General features: G+C 39.0%; 2 protein-coding genes across 4 annotated transcripts in view; one reads left to right on the top strand and one right to left on the bottom strand.

Moving 5' to 3' along the window:
- Window positions 1-4,503, top strand: part of PGAM5 (PGAM family member 5, mitochondrial serine/threonine protein phosphatase) — an 8,291-nt gene extending 3,788 nt beyond the window's left edge. Inside the window, exons 4-6 of the mRNA XM_014523180.2 lie at window positions 441-529; window positions 806-936; window positions 3,179-4,503. Coding sequence (XP_014378666.2) covers window positions 441-529; window positions 806-936; window positions 3,179-3,329 — 371 coding nt within the window. The 3' untranslated portion in view covers window positions 3,330-4,503. The remainder of the gene's footprint in view (window positions 1-440; window positions 530-805; window positions 937-3,178) is intronic.
- Window positions 4,504-6,319: 1,816 nt separating this feature from the next.
- The window catches only part of ANKLE2 (ankyrin repeat and LEM domain containing 2), a 30,045-nt gene continuing 17,120 nt past the window's right edge, over window positions 6,320-19,244 (bottom strand). For all 3 annotated transcript variants that reach the window (XM_025212314.1, XM_025212313.1, XM_025212315.1), the window contains 6 exons: window positions 18,202-18,383; window positions 17,245-17,351; window positions 16,035-16,228; window positions 14,403-15,117; window positions 13,630-13,761; window positions 6,320-11,945 (listed from right to left, as the gene is read on the bottom strand). In XM_025212314.1, coding sequence (XP_025068099.1) covers window positions 11,708-11,945; window positions 13,630-13,761; window positions 14,403-15,117; window positions 16,035-16,228; window positions 17,245-17,351; window positions 18,202-18,383 — 1,568 coding nt within the window. In that variant the 3' untranslated portion in view covers window positions 6,320-11,707. The remainder of the gene's footprint in view (window positions 11,946-13,629; window positions 13,762-14,402; window positions 15,118-16,034; window positions 16,229-17,244; window positions 17,352-18,201; window positions 18,384-19,244) is intronic.

A 19,244-nucleotide genomic window follows, 5' to 3' on the forward strand; every position in this document is an offset into this window, starting at 1 on the left:
AGAGCTGGGGCCTAGGGGTGTGGGGGCAGTGGGTTGGGAATGAGGGGCACTGGGTTGGGGCTGGCCATCAATGTTTACAAATGAGTCCTGGTACAAAAAAGGCTGAGAACCACTGGACTAAAGGAGGTCAAATTTTAGAATCCAATATTAACACGTATTTGGAAAGGGAAGTCTTCGCCTGCTCTTAATACTTGATCTGAATTCCAATAGACAAAAGGCTGCAAGAGTGAATGTCTCTGCTATTGGAAGTTATCAGAGATCCTTAATGGGAAGCCATATAAACCTAAATGTTCAGATTTTGCTTATGACCTAATGGCTTCTTTGAATACAGAACATGAAGAAATGTAATTTATATCTTCCTGACTAAAACCATGAGCCCATTTGTATTGGCCTATGAAGTAATGATACCTTCTCTTTCTCAATGTGTACTTAATTTCCAGGGGTCAAAAAAATTAGCACTGATCTGCTGAGAGAGGGAGCTCCTATAGAACCGGATCCTCCAATCTCTCACTGGAAGCCGGAAGCTGTGGTAAATTTTTATATACAATTTGTCGTTGGGCATATTTCATGCGGGTCTTACTAACTGTACTTTTGTATTGCTTGTGCGCAGGCTGTCTGCTAGGCCTCCTATAATTCCATACCTTTTTCTTCTGTGAGCACATGATATTTGTCCATACCTTAAATTCTCCTTAGTAGTCTCATGCAGGTTTTGAAGCTGAACTGACTTCTGACCCTTTAGAAGGTGTCGGTAATGACCTGTGCTGGTATGATCTGTATTTAATGACAAACGCTTTGTTATCAGCAGTATTACGAAGATGGGGCTCGCGTTGAGGCTGCCTTCCGAAATTACATTCATAGAGCAGATGCAAAGCAAGAAGAAGATAGCTATGAAATCTTTGTCTGTCATGCAAATGTGATCCGCTACATAGTTTGCAGGTAATTGTGATGCAAGAAGGATTCAACTGCACAATTAACAGATTTTTACTAAAATTGGTTTAGTGCATTGTGGTGTTAGGCCATTGTAGCTAGGAAATTGCTCGAATTATTAGCAGGGTGAAGGTGAATAGTGAGGATAAGTGCTACACTGTGAGCAGCTGTTCCTACATCATGATGGGATTAAGCTGCAGATATTAAAAAGGGATTTAAAATGTGAATGTTCACAGGGATCATAGTAAAGTAGGGCTGAAGGGACCTCACAAGGTCATCTAATCCAGCTCCCTTCTCAAAGCAGAATCATCCCTGACTAAACCATCCCAAAGTGGGTATCTGAACTGGCTATTCAAAGCTTTCAGAGATGGAGACTACAGTTTCTCTAGATAGCTTCTTCCAGTGCTTGATCGCCCTCAGTGGTTAATGCTTGACCATTCCTACTGAATGGTTGTGAAGTAAAAAGGGAAAGATTTACCAAAGGTCACTGGGAATAGAAACCCATTTCTAGGTCTCAGTTATTAGTGGTGTCCTATGCCTCTCCAGCCCTGGCACCCCCTAAGTATGGATCGTTGCAGAGAAAACTAATCAAATGGGATTGGCAGAGTGATGGGGAACTGCTGTCTCCTGTCCTTGGCTATATACTTGCATCTCATTGGTGTCTTTCTTTCTGAACTTGATCTCGCAATCAGTAGTTCATGCTGCCTTAACAGTCCTAACTCCTATTGTGGAAGCAGATCAGGGCTCCCATAGCTAAATGAACACATCTGGTAATAGCATTTAGGGTTGAATGAAAGTTGGGGAGCTTCTGGTATTAGGGCACAGCTGGTAAATCTGTTGTGGGAGGAAAGGGTCATGGTGGGGGAGGGGGGAGGGGCAGGTACTGCCCATCCAGGGTAGGGCATGGGATGGAGTCATGGTTAGTTGTGGGGGTGGCTTCCACTGCTGCACACATCCTGGGTTGGGGGGGCATGTGCCCCTGGATCTGCTCAGGGCAGGCAGGCTGGAGCTGGGGCAATGCTAGACTCTTCTTGGCCGGGTGTGGGCCCCGGCAGGCGGCAGCGGTGCTGGGAGGGGGCACTGGAGGTGGCTGCAGCCACCCTGAACCTTGTCGTAGCCCCCTGGAATGTTGCTCCCAGTGCTGCTGCCGCCCGCCTGGCACAGCCCCGGTTCAACGTATGGCCATTTATTAGCCATATTATTGGTCCCTTCAGGCTGATTTCCGATGCAGCCAATTTTTCTTTATATCGGTACAGATCTGATATTGGACCAATGTATCAGTGTACCTCTGCTTTTCATTGCAGTGCTAATGGTTACTTGACAAGGTCTGTTTTCACTCCTGGAATAAGCTAGAGTATTTTCCTGAAGTGTTCAGTGTGTGGGGTTTTTTTGGTTTGTTTGCTTTTTACTTCTGGTTTCCCCAAGTTCTCTGAATTTACTTTCTTCTTTCTTCTTCCCCCCACCACTTCTCTACAGCTCTTAACTCCAGGTCCTGACCTGACTCTCCTACCCCTGCTTTCCCTTTGTTCCCTCCTTGCCCTTGTTTTCCTTTTGAGATCTAATTTAATAATAGCTCAACTTCACCAATGCTGTGTGGTGATGTCCTGTAGAAAACTCTTGTGCAATAGTCAGTTTTGACTCGTGTTGACAATAAGTCTGAGATGAAGCAGTCCAAGCTATAGCTTTTGAATAGCAGTTTTTAGGCTAGGTATGCAGAACCCCTAGTGTGCCTCCCAGATGCCAGTCTGTAACTAGCTGATTCAATTTAGAGTTGATGGGAAGTTGGGGTTAAAATATCTGACCAAGGATTGGAAAGACCTGATAAATTGGAGTTTTGCGAGTGCATGAGGGAGGAGAAGACAAAACTCAATTTGAAAAAGTGTGAGACCTGCAAGTGTGTTTACCATTCAATACTTGCAATACATGCTCTGGTTACAGTGGCACAGACTTGCCAGTAGGAGCTTGCATCTTCACTGCTATCACTGATGCTAATTTAAATTAAAATTCTTCTTGCCATTGCCTTTTCTTTCCTGCACCTTTCACTTCTAGGCATGGAGCTACAGTACCATGGCTCTAGGCAGGAGATTTTGCATGTAAACTGTTTGATGCACAGCTTTAATGGGGTAGATATTTCCACCTAGCAGAGAAGAAAATGACACTAGAGCTACCAGCTGCATGCTCATCTTCATATTTGGTTACAGATTAACTATACCTGTTGTTTTGTTTTTGTTCCCCCCCCCCCCCAATATAGAGCATTACAGTTCCCCCCAGAAGGCTGGCTTCGGATGTCCCTAAATAATGGTAGTATAACACACTTGGTGATCCGTCCAAATGGAAGAGTGGCACTTCGAACGCTTGGTGACACAGGATTCATGCCTCCAGAGAAAATCACACGCACCTGAGTTAGTACCATTGATGGCCATTCTGGAGCTGCCTCTAGTCTCTGCACTAGTATGTTCAGCTACAGTACCACTAGATTTGTTTGTAATACCAGGTGTGATGCTGTTAAAATTGTATTCTAACTTCCTTTCTCCTTCACACATGCCAGGCCTGCCTTTCAGTCTAGAAAAGAAGAGATTCCATTTTACATATGAAGAGATAAAGTTGCTCACTTAAATCCAGCATCCTTGCTCTGAGCTATGGAGTATGGAAAGACTTAATAATTTTGTTCCCAGTGCAACCAGGCATGCCAACTGCCTGGCTGTAAAGTGAAAGGGTCCTCTTCCCTCTTTAACCAGAGCTTGGGTTTTTTCCAAGGACTTTATTTTCCTTGTGGTAAGGAGCAAAATGTGCAGATCCTGCTGAGAGCACCCTCTATCACGCTAGGCTTGATATTGAAGACGAGCAAAGCTGCTTAACTCTTGCAGAAGACATGGATGATTTGTGTAGAAGTTCTGCTGTACAGTTATGAGTGGCTGTGCTTTCAGTGAACTGGTTTGTGTGTTAGAGAGGGATGTCGCACAACTCTTCTGCTTGCTAAAGTTAAATCACTGCTTGTCAGTGCCAAGTTATCAAGGGATTATAGACATTCACACTCCAGAACCTTCTAGGGGAATACATTCAGGCAAAAAGTTCATGTACTTTTTATAGAAAACTAAAGCTGATATTCAAGGGTGATGCAGCACATGCTCTGTTCTCTTCAGGGTGTCTTAAAGGTGGCAAACATGGACCAGATAAATGCTTAGGGTGCTGAAAGCTGTCATGCACCAAAAACTAGGGTCCCTAAACTTAATTGGGTGATGGTAGAATCTGTCAAGCCTGAGATTTCCTTTTAAAAATCTCTTTGTAATTAGTTTATTCATCTCTCTTTCTCCATTGTCAGCCATCCAAAGCTTTAATCATGGAAGTCATTCTCTAGGAATTCATGCAGCTGAAACCATGAGCTTGATGCAAAATACTGTGTGACACAGATGACAGTTCAGTAAAACTGGGACTAGTAGAGCAGCTAAGTCCTGCAGGAGAAAAATGCACGTGGGGGAAATTAAATGTGGGGTTGTCAAATCAATGCAAGAAACTGTAATGTATCTACTTTGTTGGCTTTTTAAACATTTTTTGAATAAAAATAACTTGTCTGGCTCTTAGTGGTTTAATTTGTGGTGTTTGTCACTTATACAGTAACATTCCAGAAGTGTGACATTTTAGAAATGGTCAGGCTAGGATTACTCTTCAAACTCTACCACCGTCATGAAAGTGGCATTGTAACTACTGCACTGGATTTAAGGAGTATATTTTCTCTTTTTAATGGGCTGAAGTAAGACTTTACTCCTAAAGCTACAGTTGCAGCTAGAGAAAATTGAGGCAACTCAGCCTGATGTGACTAAAAACAATCTAGGGAAATGCATGAAGGGAATTTCCAGAAATAGCAAAAATAGTAGAATTGCTGCAGCATAACCAAAAACAGGGGCAGGGGGATTCCAAGCAGTTAGCTGCCAATTTTAGCCCCTCTAATTCTAAACTGCATTGCATAGAGTGAGCTCAAGCAACTTTTTTCATCGGAAGATCAGGGGCAGAGTGGGGGTGTGAGGAATGTATCCAAGTTGATAGAAGCAAGACTTTGTTTAGACTTGGGTGCCATTGTTACATAATGACAGTGCATGTCCCATGTAACTTGTTAAAACTTAACATTTGTGATGTGTTTTCACTGATTGTCTATCTTCTCCCACTGCTTTTGGTGGAAGGAGGGAGGGTAACATCAGTAGTACGAGCTTCTTGTAGTGCTGCCTGACCTTCCAGTTCTAACCTGTCTTGCTTGTGTTACTCTGACAAACACTAGACTTGAAAGCTGTGGTCCTTTTTGTATTCCAACCAGAAGCTGACTTTTTGAGGCTTTCATGATAGGAAGTCCTCAACTTACTTGAGAAGTAGCTGGAAAATCTGACCATGAACTTTCCCTGGTAAACTCTAGTAATACTGCACAGAACTTAATCTAGTCCTCAAGTAGTACTGCAAACAAGAAGCCAGCAATGCAGGTTGTATCAGGATAAGAAATAACATAAATTTGTTTTATATGATCTTTGTATCACACTACAGCAGGGGCAGGCAATTATTTTGGGCAGAGGGCTGCTTACCAAGTTGTGGCAAGCTGTTGAGGGCTGCATTTCCCTCTCCAGTGTAGGGAAGCAGGAACCACCCCATGGTCCCAAGCCAGAAGCCTCCGCTAGGCAGGGGTTTCTAATTGCGGGGGCAGGGCAGGGCTGGGCAGGCCTTGCTGCTGGGTCCTGTCACCAGTTTCCTCTGGACCCTACTGCCCCTGGCTCCTGTCATCTTTGACAGGCAGCTAGGAACAAATAAATATTATTTTTTCTAAATTTTTTTAGGGGCTCCACGGGCTGGATCTGGCACCCGGGCTGTATTTTGCCCACCTCTGCACTACAGTAATGGCTTCTGAAGGGATGAAACATCTAGCTTCAGTAACCGCAGACTTCCTAAATAGTTACAGGGGTTTTGCACCAACAACAAAGAGTAAAGGCAACCAAAAGCCTGTTTACCCAACTTGTCGGTCATACTACAAATTTGACCACCAGCTGCAGCTGGTAAGTAAAATTTATGGCAGTTTCACCAGTAACAATTAAACTGTTTTGTTTTTTGGTCATGGAAGTGTTTGTTTGGAATATGCTCCAGTATCTCCTATCTTTGCCCCAGAGCTGAGATTCAGCAAAAAGTAGAACACAGAAGCTGAAAGCAACTGGTGTTTTTCAACAGGCCTTCTAAACAGCTCTAAGCTGTACCAGAGTTTTTATAACATTCTGGATAGTTGCATAATATACACGAGAGACTAGTTAACTATAGCATCCTCATACCCTGACATTAGAGTCCTACTCAGTTATATTGACACACCTGGCTGCAAGTAAAAAATGAATAAAAAAAATAAAGCAACTTTAACCACACGAGCAACACTTGAACTATTAGTTTATTGGATATCCACCCAGTTTCAATTATTTTGTGCATATATAAGGATATTTCAATACCTATTTAATATTCTTGGATTTTAGATGCTAGAACACAGTCATGAATTAAAGCAGACACTTATGTTGGGACTCTTAGCTTTCCCATATGAAATGGATAACTGTTCTTGTCCAAGTAACTAACCCTTCCTTCAAGATGAATTGCATTTCTAGTCGAAGGTGATCTTGCAACTCTGACTAAGTATGTTCCCTACAGCCCAATCCTCCTTGCCGTTACTCTCAGCCTAACATTCATCCAGAGGCAGGGAGATCTTTAACCACTGTGTATCATTCACCTGCATCAGTGCTACTAGCAAAATGAACAAACTTCTTTTTCCCTGGTTGTCACTTTCTTCTTTTTCAATGAAAATCCTTTAATTGCAGGAAAAAAAGATCCACTAGTAAAAACAATTCAGACTGAAATCTTGTTTCACCAGTGACTCCCTTTCCTGGTAGTGAGTTCATAGAAGATGCACAATCGCAGAACTTTATAGGAAACTTTTTGCCCATAAAATGTATTTAATATCCTATATTATCCTTTAAGCAAAGCTGTGGGGTTTGGTGGAACTTAACAGCTTGGAATGATTAGTGCATGGATAGGTTAATTGGTACACTGTTTGATGAAGTACCAATTCTAGTACATTTCTGTCTAGTCTTCTGATCCATTTGGTGAATTGCATATCATCTCTGTTTTACTACATAATTTGGCAGGTAAGTGCCTGCCCTCTTTAAAGCAGAAGAGCAGTTTTCACTCTCCAAGAAAAATGGGCAGCTTGCCTATTCCATCATATTTAGAGCAGCTAAATACAACACAGCATCTTTGGCTATTTTCCCTAGTGTACAACTACCATTTGTGGAATGAGGTCTTACCTGGGGTTAGTAAATACATCAGCATTATATACACATCAGCAGTTGCATATTCTTTCAGACTTCCCCAGGCTAATCTTCCATTTATTTAGAAATGGCTACAGACTTAGCCTGGGTAAATCTACAGACATTTCATAACCCTATGTTATTTACTGGTGAAACCATGGCAAGCTTTAAAACATAAACCCATCCCTTGCTTCCTGCAAACTCCTCTACACCCAACTGATCAGTAAAAGCTTTAGCCTTTTCAGCAAACATCCATCAGTGATAGAGATACCAGTTCCCAGCATTTCTTCCTGCAGGGCTCATGCATCCTTAGCATTTTCATACTTTGCTGTTTTCCTTTTCTTTTTGTGGGCACTGGCATATTCCTTATCCCTATTCATAGCCTTTCTGCAATCACTAGCTTTGAGGCATCCACCCAAGATATTGTGCTTCACACATTCTTAATAAGTTTCTCTTCTTTTTCCCCCCCGACATTTTCAGTTGCCTAGATGACAACATTTTGTGCAAATATGTTTTACATTTGCACTTTAAATACAGTCCTCACTGCAGTACAGGTATAGGGCATTGTCAGAAGCCTTTCTAGTCTCAATTTAAGCATGTACACACATGCATTAAAATATGGGAGGTTTTGCTGTCTGGTACCTGTGTCCCTTGATGCATTACAAGGTACAAAAGTAAGTACTGCTTCCTGGTACGAGTACCTTTGACAAAAAGGTCACACTGTTTCTAATGTGCTAACAGTCTCAGTACAGCAAGCTGTTTGTGCAACATTAAGGAACGTTTATAATATTTGACAGTTTGCTGGCAGATGATCAGAAGGAAGGCTTTTCATTTGTTTAGGAACTTCAGGAGTTTTGTTGAAATAAATGGGAAAAAATTATGTAAATATCTGCCTGCATGTTACATGGTGATAGCTTAAAGAGAAGGGAGAGGCATTTTTATATTTTCGGTCAATGGATATAGGCTGTCAACAAAAGAGGGAGGACTGTAATTAAGCTACAGCCAACAGCCCCACCAACACTAATTCCAGTAGTCTCTCTCACATGCACTAAAATTCTTTGGAATGCAGTTTCCACTACTTAGAGCAGTTTCAGTGCAGCTTTAAGCATATAACATTGTTGGCATTCAATGCCCCAGGTAAAGTGACAAACATTGTGGCCATACCCGATAATCAAAGGGTTCTTCATTGCTGACTGCTTTGTGCACTTTATTTACTCTAGCACGTGTACATACACAGTACTGAAAGACCCATATCTACGTGCAGGTTGGAAGGCCAGAGCATATACAACAAACTTTTGGACACATACAGCAAAAATCAGCAACATTTGTATTGGAACTGTTTTAAAAACATATTAAATATATTTTAAAAAGAAACAAATATAATTGCCTGGTTTAGAGTACAGTTATTGTACCATTAAGACAACACTATACCTGGCTGACCTCAGCAACATGGAGCACAATTACCTCCGTCCCTCCAAATGTGGCAGTTTCTTTTAAATGCCAAAAATTCAGTGTTCAAGACCAAATCTAGTATATGTGAAACATGTTCTGAGCCTTTATTCTCTTTTACCAGATTGAGGCACCACCTCAATTTCATCATACAAACAAAACTTGAACAATGTATGGAGTTTGATACTCTTCATTCTGTTTCAAAACATAGACCCATATTCTCATGCACCTATGGACCCAAACGTTTTCCAACTCCAACCCTTCTACTACCTGCATATTTCGAATGGAAAGAACAACACTGGTAGCTACATCTCAGTATTTTGACTTACTCGACATAATAAAATGTGTCCTTTGCATCATTAAATAGCAAACTGCTGCCTAATAAAGGCACAAAACTAAACAGTTCTAATCTACATTTAAAGCGTCTCCACAGACTCTCCACTGGAAGATCTTCCTTCAAGAGCATAAAGAAATACATTGTTAATTTTAAATAAATGAAGTTAATATAATGTGTTATAAAGTTACTTCTTAAAACACAGTACAACAAATGGGCTAAAATTCCAGAAGCCATTTCTCAATAAAAAATATCCCCACCCCTACATAACTCTAAAACATTAATTACAAACTTGTAGTCAGAAGTCTTTGTGCCAGAAATACACATTAAAATACAAAAAGCATATAGCAATAAGCAGAAAAGAAAATAGAAACTAGTAACAAAGTATCAGGATTTCAGCCTCCTGAATTTGTTTACCAACAATATTTCTAAATTAATACAGAACTTATCGTAAATGTAGATATGATAGTTTGGAAGAGGCCATGTCTGTTGACAGGCCTGTTGGGTATTTTGTCCATACTTTCAAACAATAGCAGGTTTTAAGGTTTGGATTTCAGAAAGAAAATAAATTTTCCTCACTAGCCTTTTCAGCTTTTGTGTACACAAGCAAATGACTGTGTGTGTAACAATAAGCAATTACTTGCATACTGCAGTGTATGAGGCTTTACTAGATCAACTTTTCATAATTTAGAAGTTACAAAATTCCACAGACTAGTGACAATGTAGGAATGTGTCTGATAAAGACCACTATGACCAAAACAAGCAAAATGCTACTGGAAAACTTATGGGAAACTTGATTCTTGAGAGGAGAGTCTTAAAAGGTCTTAAGTTATCTGGGTTAATTTTACTGGTGTTAGGTCATTTTTCAGAACAGTTCTTTCTAATATTCTTATAATTGGAAACAGACTCAGTTTAAGCCATCTATAACCTTTGGAATTCCAAAATTTACATCTGTTACTCTAAAGTCTAGAGATATCTCAACCAAACCACTAAAATTCAGAAAGAGCTTTTAGAATTATTTTCAGTTCTCAAGTCTTAGAAGGGAAACCACAGTTTATACGCCTGTGAATGCGAATAGTATTTTTCTTTACACTTTTAAAAGCAAGAACAATATGCTAATTTAAAAATATGTTACAAAAGGCACTATTAAGCTTGCAAAAGCGTAAGTGCAGTTTGGAACTTGTACCAAACAATGAGTATATTCAGAACATTGTACAGTTTGTATATGAACAGTCACCTTATAGTATGCAACAGCCAGCAAACCTGTCCCTAGGCAATTTAATCCATCTTCTAATGCATTAATAGTCTCAGAGACACAATAACATCCCATCTATTATTAGTGTTCCTTTAAACGTGTATATTATAATAAAGTTCCTAAGGATTTTTTTTTTATTTTCTTATTTTATGGGGGTGGTAGTAACAATAATATAATTAATATTTTCTACCAACACAGATGTGTCCGCTTTGAATTTTCTGTTAAGATAATAGTTGTGTTTTTAACTTTTTAAATAAAAAACTGTGTAATAGGGAGCTATGTTACTGGAAGCCGCCTCTTAAGCACACTACAAATCACCAAAATCTGTATTTGGCATTCTGAATCAAAATTTAGGACATTCCCGATTTCAACACTGGACTAAGGGATTCATTCTTAAAGGGACTAAAGAATGAAAATTAACTGTAGCTAACAAAGGACGGTTACCACAACTACGTTACAGGCACAACAACAGGCTGTATTTCAACAAAAATGTCAAAGTCCTTATTCATTCCTTCTAACAGAAGATTAACCCAATATTATGGGTTTTTCTGTTAATCTCCATAATATAGCACAACAAACTGGACCTTTAAGATACATTGCTGGTAAACTTACTTAAATTATTGCTGATGTGCTTTTGTGTAATTACTATTAACATCTGCAAACGGTAAAACCTTTGTGGGGAAAAAAGCTGAGCTTTTCATATTCAAACACTTGCACGTACATCAAATTTCTATTGTGACCCTTTCCTAAAACACTCAATGCATGACATTTATTTAATACCCACAGAATGAGCAGTGACTCATAAAATTGTCAAACTGCACCTCATTTTGATCTCTTCTTACTAATCAGACAAGTTCTTAGCCATGGACAGATCACACACCCGGTAATCACATTCTCATTCAAACAGGAAAGCCATCTCTCCCATTTAGTTTTTAAAAGTTCTTCAGTGCAAATACAACAAATGGAATATGTATTTAACTCCTCATTGTAAGTTCCTTCTAACCTAGAAATCTGTTTATTGACACTGTGCTTCATTAAGGATATCCAAGTGAAGAGATGCATTTGTGGGTGAATAGATTCATACTGACAATTATACTTGCTCTACAATAAAGAACACTATTTCAACTGGGAATTGTTAAGTGAAAGGTTCAGATCACTGCTCTACTGTTAACAAGTGTAGGGGTTATTTATTTTATAGCTACTGAATAACTGAGTTAACTTAACCATCACTTATTTCTTGCAAATCACCAATAATCTATCTGGTATATGGCATCAAGACGTATTCAGTTTTTACTATATACTGGTCCTCGAGATGAGGATAAGTAGTCAAGTATGCTTCTTTGTGTCACTTTAGCAACACCGCATCTCCCTGCCCCACTTTTAAGATGTAAATATAATTTAAGTCCCAGGAAAACGGACCATGTTCTAATGGGTGGATGGTTCTGAAATATGACGCAGTTTTAACAGGATGTGGTTGGCATATGCTGGACTGTAACGTCCAGGACTCCCAAGATCTGGAGAGAATGAAGCAGCATTGCCATATTTCCCTGGGCTGCCCATCACTGGACTGTTTCTTCCTGGGCTGCAGTATGCTGAAGTACTTGAAGCACCTGCACCAACAGGCTGAGACTTGGACCTTCCTTTCAGTGATGGACTTGGCCAACTAAAAGAAAACAAAAAGAAATATCATCATCTGGGGGTTTTGTTTGTTTGTTTAAAAAAAACCCACCCATTTATTAGTTGGTGAGAAAGCAATATGCTCACTCATTACCACAGTGAGCCTAATGGAAAAGCATCAGAAGAGAACAGACTGAGCAGTCAAACAAATGAAGAACAAGAAATATAAAAATCAGCATATTGTATCAGACACCAATGTATTATTAAAACTGGCAACTGCACTTTGATCCAAAAAGGTTAATTTTTTTTTTTTTTTTTAAGTCTGCATCTCATTGGTTGAAGCATCTGGTCAATTACAATTCAATATCCATTGACATTAGGAAAGAATACCCAATAGAATAAACCACACTGACAGGGTATTATTGCCTCAACTGCTTCTGTACCTGGATGGGATCAATCTACATCCAAAAGTGCAAGATGTCCAACATATTACATGGCCAGCCTACAATGAAACATCAGCCAATGGGCAGGTAACTTGTTTTGAACTTTACAAAACAAATCTTAGCTGTACAAACTTTACTATGGATGTGGCACTACATTCTTTTAAATATAAGAATATCCTTGAATTCGGGATGAACCAAAATTTTCTGACTTTTCGTTCAAGAAAAAAAAAATCTAATAAAAGACAAATTTCTAAGGACGAAACTTCTACAATGCATAAGAGTTTTTACCTTTCTTTTAAAAGGATTTTAGACTCAGTACATTTTTTAAAGAAACAATTTGTTTTAAGATTGCATCTCGTTTTTGAAGGAATCCTACAGCCAATTAAATAAATGTTTTTAACTCCGGGGTTTTTCACTGTAGTTCTTTAAAAAGGAAGAGAAAAAGCTGTCCAGTTGCCAAAGGAGTTTACAGACAAACGCATTCTGTATGCACTAAAAAGTCATATTTTTAAGAGGTTTTTTTTAAATGAGATTTGGTCAACTACTTACTTTTGAAAATCTAAGGCTAAATGTGTACTTCATTACAATCATCAAATGCCTTCTTTCTGTAGTTTCATGTTCTAGACTATAACTGTTTGGTCCTAGGAAGTGGACTGGACAGCAGCTATTTCCAACTGCCTCAGCTTTAGCCTTTTTCCACCTTGCCCTTCAACACCTAAACCCAGCAGGTCACATTTCTCCCTTCACTGACTTGTGCCCTTCCTATTCTCCACCATGCTGCTCCAGCTCTCCTCCCCCAGATTTCTCCCACCCCAAACACTACAGCTATTTGAAGTCAGAGGGGCAGCAATGTCAGGTTCTTGGCCATTTGTTCCCACACACAACTCCTGTGTCCTTCACAAAATGCAGAGTAAACTGCAATACACAGCATCTGTGTTTAATAATAACAGATTTCAGCCTTGATGACCAATACAACAAAGTTAAATACTACACTTTTTAAACTTCTATATTCAACCCTGAGCATATTTAGAAGTATGTTGCAGGAAATAAGGAAAGAAGCCCAATGTGAACAATACCAATTTAACCCCAGGGACCAGCAAGCATACAACAAACAAGAAACTTAATTTGGCTTAATTTTTAAAGTGTATTAGTTACAACAGAAGTGAATACTTTTAACCTAGATATTTGTACAGTACGGGGCCTGATATTCCAGTTATTCGGGTACTTTTGCAACTGGCAAACTAAAAACATGTTGCCTTTTGACTCGTATTAAATTTGCACAAGTACCTTTGCCTGTCAGAAGAAGAGTAGGACTGTACAGCATTCTTCCAGTTGTAAACAACAGGGTATTTCTGCGGGTCAATCTCTAGTCCTTCTATAGCTGCTAAAACATCACTATCCAGTTTTGATGGCTGTTCCCTAAAACAAAAAGAGAGCTAAATAAAAAGAACTGTAATCACATAGATAACCCTACATATGCACCCCTCGGTTCTAAAATGATTCTAATCAATACAAGCCCACAAATCCGATTAGCTCTTTACATTCAAAAAACTTTTTCCAAGCATGCCTTGATATAAATATTGCCTGTTCATTATGTTTCAAGCTGCAATAGAGACCAATAAACAAACAGAGGGAAGCTAGAAGAATGTCCCTGTATTCACTATCATAGTCCTTAAAATAGATTATGCACTTTTTAAAACTTAGGTAAGGCAGGCTCATAATAAACAAGTCTACCAGATAAACAGACGATAGATAGCTCATGGGCTGAGGTATTAGTTCCAGACTAATACCAGAGGAAATGCTGAAGAGCTGTCTTTCCTCCATGCCCTATTTGACATGCAGTATTTTGACAGATATGCATTAGTAGAAAACTATCTCTGGTTAAAACATTTTAAAGAGATAGTTTTTTTCAAACTGATTCCAATAAACATGATTTAGCTTCAAATAATATTAGTCTTGCTGCAGTTAGCATTATGAATACAGCATTTAATTTTGTATTTACAGATCAAAAACAAATCAATTAAAAAAAAGTAAAAAACATGACACAATCCAATTCATACCCTAGGAGGAATAACTTCTTAGAACTTTTGCTTGTGGGTGCAGTCTGCAAAAGAAATCTCTGGGAGGACGACTCTTGACATTGTTGTGGCTTGTTATCCTGAATACCTGGTCCCACTGACATTCTCTCCATTTCTGATGGCATTTTACTTTCTGTCCTTAACTGTCCTACCTCAGAAGAACAGCTTGCTGTGGGACTTAATGGGCAGGTATCTTGCTGGTCTGTGGATACTTTGCCCTGGCTCATTCCTTCAGCCAGAGTTCTTTCATTCTCAGTTTTTGCAACAGTTTGATTTAATTTCTCCCCCAAACATTTTCCTGCTACTGCTTGGTCTTGGAAAGAGAGTCTTTCAAACTCTGTCATTAAATTTGTAACGGGAGGTATAAGGCATTCTTCCCTATTGTGCTTCCTGTCGCTGATGATCCTCTCGTTCGTCACAGGACTGCAAAATCCATTTTTATTGGAAGGAACCTCCTTTTCATAGTGCCTGGAAAGGGAAGACGTTTCTATAATGTTAACTTTGTGCTCCATTGACAAGATGTCACATTCTGAATCTCCAATAGCATCTATACTAGGTTCCTTGGACGCAATTGGCTGGCTGTTTTTCCGTGCCGCGTTTTGTCTGTTTTTTATTTCTTCTAAACTCATGTCATCATCATCATCATCTTCCAGAAATGCTCCAACAGAAATGGAATTGCTGCACTTTTTACCCTTTCCTAGAAATAATTACATTGAGACACACATGTAACAGGTTTGATAACACAAATCCTATCAGATACAACAAACAACTACAGTCTTTATGATTTAAGATAATTCCATTATTCTCTTTAGATATCCATTTATTGAAACCCTTTATAATCTGACCTAAGCAATGGCATTAGCTAATTTCACTAATCCTATAATCCAAAATGTCAATACTAAAAACAATATCCAATTTACAATTAGGAAAACCTTTCTAACTCAGAGAGTAAGCACCGGGACAGATTACAGATACATTGTAGACTCTACACTACTAAAAGTTTTTAAGCATATATTGTTTTTCTCAGATGCTTTAAACAGGAGTATTCCTGCCTTGAGTAGGGCACTGGACTACATGACTTCTAGATGTTTCTTCCAGCCATACTTTTTTTTTTTTTATATATGTAGGAGTGCTGACATAACAGCTAGCAATCTAAGAAACTCATGGAAAACCTGTGTTGTACTTTACTTAACAAATGTCCTTTGCCCCAGTCAGAATGAATTACTCTGTCTAAGAAAACTAATTGGGCCATATGTACCACAAAAGCTATTCTGTATTCCACAAATGAATTCCCAGACATTGTGGGTGAAATCCTGACTTTACATAATTTTTTCTTTGAACTTTATTAAGGAGTCCAGGTTTTCATATTAATTACAATTAGCAGAAAAAAAGCAAGGGGAACAGGTGTTTAACAAAATGTATTTTGGTAACTCGAAGTGAATTTTCTAAACTTGTATGAGCTATTGTTTCTACATTAAAATCAGAACATGTGAATAATGAATAAATATCTGCAACCAAAAAACTGGAACTTGACTTTTTTCCTCCCCATCCATCCAAAGCCTTTATTTTGTATATTTATGTAACCCCTTTTAGTTTCGTTTGCTCTGTTCTTACCAGGAGGATGGGGAGTTTTATATTTGTTGCAGGTTTCATTTTCTCCCGTTTCTTGCTGAGCCTTTTCGCTCATTTCCCGTTGACTCAGGTACTCTTCTAATTTTCGCAACCCCTCCTGGGAAGACAGATCAACAAAACAGCCCAGAAATTCCCAGTATTCAACCCACGGGAACCCCAGCTCATGAGCTAACTCCCTGCAATAAATAAAATAAAACGAATCATTTGTGAACACACAATAAATTAGTATGACATCAAATTAACTAAACATATTTCATCAACTTTCACTAGGTCTGTAAAACTGCAACTCTGCAAGATGTAGGTATTCTGCTGCAGCTGACTCTTGCAATATAAACAATATTAATAATATTAAAAATATAATCTATTTCTAATTCTTTTTATACTTTTTCAAGATTTACCTATATATATTTGTGTGCGTATTATACAATACACACACACTTTACACATCTACTGCTGTGATTAATTTAGTATCAGATTCAGAGATGAATCATTCCTGGCATAAGCATTTCTTTGCTGAAGGTTTTAACATCATTGTTTTTTAATTTATCTTTAAAAAAAATACATTTTTGAAGGTGGAAGGAATCCAGCCACCACTGATAATAAACTGCCTCAGGTTTTTAGGTATGAGTAGTACCCAAGTCCAGAGAACCGTTTAGTTGTTAGGAAGTATCTATACACATAAGCCATTCGGAGATGAACATTTTCTGTGCCACCCAACTGGAGAGAGAATACGACGATACTTTAAGACCTTTTCCAGTCCATACATTTTCAGCATTGCTCATCTTGCAAAATAAGGCAGTGCTTGAGCACATTATTAACCACTGAGACTATCTTTCTGCATTGTCCAAAATCTTCTCAGAAATTAGACAAATGAGTCAGAGACCACTGCACTGACTACATGAGAGAAGTTTTTGTACGTGATATTCTGACTACTACTGTTTTAAAATTCAAATTCTTTTTCTCTTGCTAAGCAGGTTAGCTAGGTCTTATTTTCTGAGCTAAAGAAGAAGTTTGTTGACGTAAAGACCCAATCAAAGAATACTTAACATGATTGTGGAAAGGATTTTTCAATTAGAAGCTTCTCTTTACATTAACCATTAGCATGCCTTTAATGCTGCAGGTTTTTTTTTTAATGCTTGTCTGGCTTGTGCTAAAAACTCGTCTTTTTTCATGCCGTGGTTTTCAGAAGTACCTTCCAACTCTTTCAACGCCTCTCTCCAGATCAGATTTCCTGACATTGTGAAAAAAGCCTGCTCTCTCTCGAGGTGGAGTCTTCCAAAGCCTGCGAAACTCTTCTGCCTTCAAAACAAGAAAGTGTTCAGTATATAAATAGCAAATTACAGACACATTTATGTGTACTACAGCTCATGTCTCGACCTACAGGCACAAAAGGTTTTGCTCCAAAGAGATGTTAACCTGCTCAGTGATTAATTTACCTGAAAATACACTGTTTAGCTATATCAGCTATGAGGTGTGGCTTATTTTACACACAGTTGCTGCCATTCAAACGTACCTGTTTAATACTGTACATAGGTCTCAGAAGTCCCAGATCTTAAAGAAGATATTATTCATATTTACACATTAAAAATGACCACAATTTATAGCTTCCTTTGCTAATTTATCATGGTGCAGGATGGTTCCAACTGACCTTCCAGGATTATCTCTACAGGCAAAACTGCAGTGTTGTTACAGCTTTAAAATATTAACTAGCTTTGGCTTTACTGGAGACAATTTAACATAAGTTGTTTTCTAAGGCTGTCCAAAAACGCTCATTCATTGAGAGGTGTGGTGCTTTAGAATAGTAAATTCACACCTTTTTGGCAGGCGCGCAAGAAATTAGACCCATGCCCTCTGAGTGCCACTACAATCCCTTCCCCCATCTGATCTGCTGCTCTGTTTTCTGCTCCCTACCTGATGCTCCTAAAACATCTATTCAAAAGGTTTTAAAGAGGTACCAACGTATGCTTACCCTTTCTGAAAGGTAAAATTCATGTTTTTACTCCTAAAATAAAAATAATCTTGACAGTGAACCCAACCAAGGTTTCCAAAGGAAATAAGCATTTCCTCCAAACGAGCCATCAGCTAGGTACAAATTACACTGCTGTGAAATCCACGTTACAAACAGAATAGCAAGACCTCAAATCCTTACCTTGGATGGGCTCATTGGACCAGCAAAAGCTCTGACAGATAAGACTGGATCTTTGGGGCTGCCAGTGTATCTTGGTAAAGCTGTATGGGAATTACCGTCTGACTGATCAGGTGACCAAGGTGCACCAATTACAGGAGATGATGAATTGTCTTCTGCTTTCAACAGTGGAACGTAGTATTGACCTAAAATAAAATGGTTTGTGACATCAAGAATCTAACGTTGCAGAAGCCTGCTGCTTCTTTTTGGAATACTAGATACGCATACACCTAGTTAAATTTTACTAACCCAACTCTTTATCTGTAATTAAAAATTTGTGTTTATAATATTGTGTTATAATTTAATATTAAATTATACTAAATTAAATATTAAATTATTATTTATAATATTGTGTTAATTAAATATTAAATGCTGACATTAGGCAGAAGGCAAGGGCAGGGTGGCACCACATAGATTAATTTCTTCAGAGAGGCATGAGGTCAGATGCTATGAAGTAGGTTATAACCTACAAAAGCTCATGCCTCTCTGAACAAGTTGGTCTGTAAGGTACCACCACCGTGTCCTGCCTTCTGTCCATCTTCAGACTGACACGGTTAACTACCTCTCTGCTCATAACTGCCAAAATGTTTTACCTTAGGTGCCCCCCTTTTCAAAAGTTAATGCAACAGCAAATACATGTGCTTCCTGACAATGACCAGTTTTGAAACCCGACTCCTACACCCAGTACATATGACACTTCATAGGATAGGCAAATAAAATTAGATGAATCCTTAACATTGCCCATTCATAGATTTCATAGACATTAGGGCTGGAAGGGACCTTGGAAGATCATCAAGTCCAGCCCCCTGCCCAAAGGGCAGGAAGTCAGCTGGGGTCATAGGATCCCAGCAAGATAAGCATCCAGTTTTCTCTTGAAGGTGTTCAATGAAGGCAGGATGGCCCCGGTCCTGCAGGAGGACCCCAGAGGGTGCCTCGGATGACATTGGAAGACCCCCTAAACTCTCCTGCCACGACTTTGAATGGATCTTCAGTGGCGGGGGGGGCCT

This window comes from Alligator sinensis, unplaced genomic scaffold (assembly GCF_000455745.1).
Source record: "Alligator sinensis unplaced genomic scaffold, ASM45574v1 scaffold748_1, whole genome shotgun sequence".
Classification (NCBI taxonomy): Eukaryota; Metazoa; Chordata; order Crocodylia; family Alligatoridae; genus Alligator; species Alligator sinensis.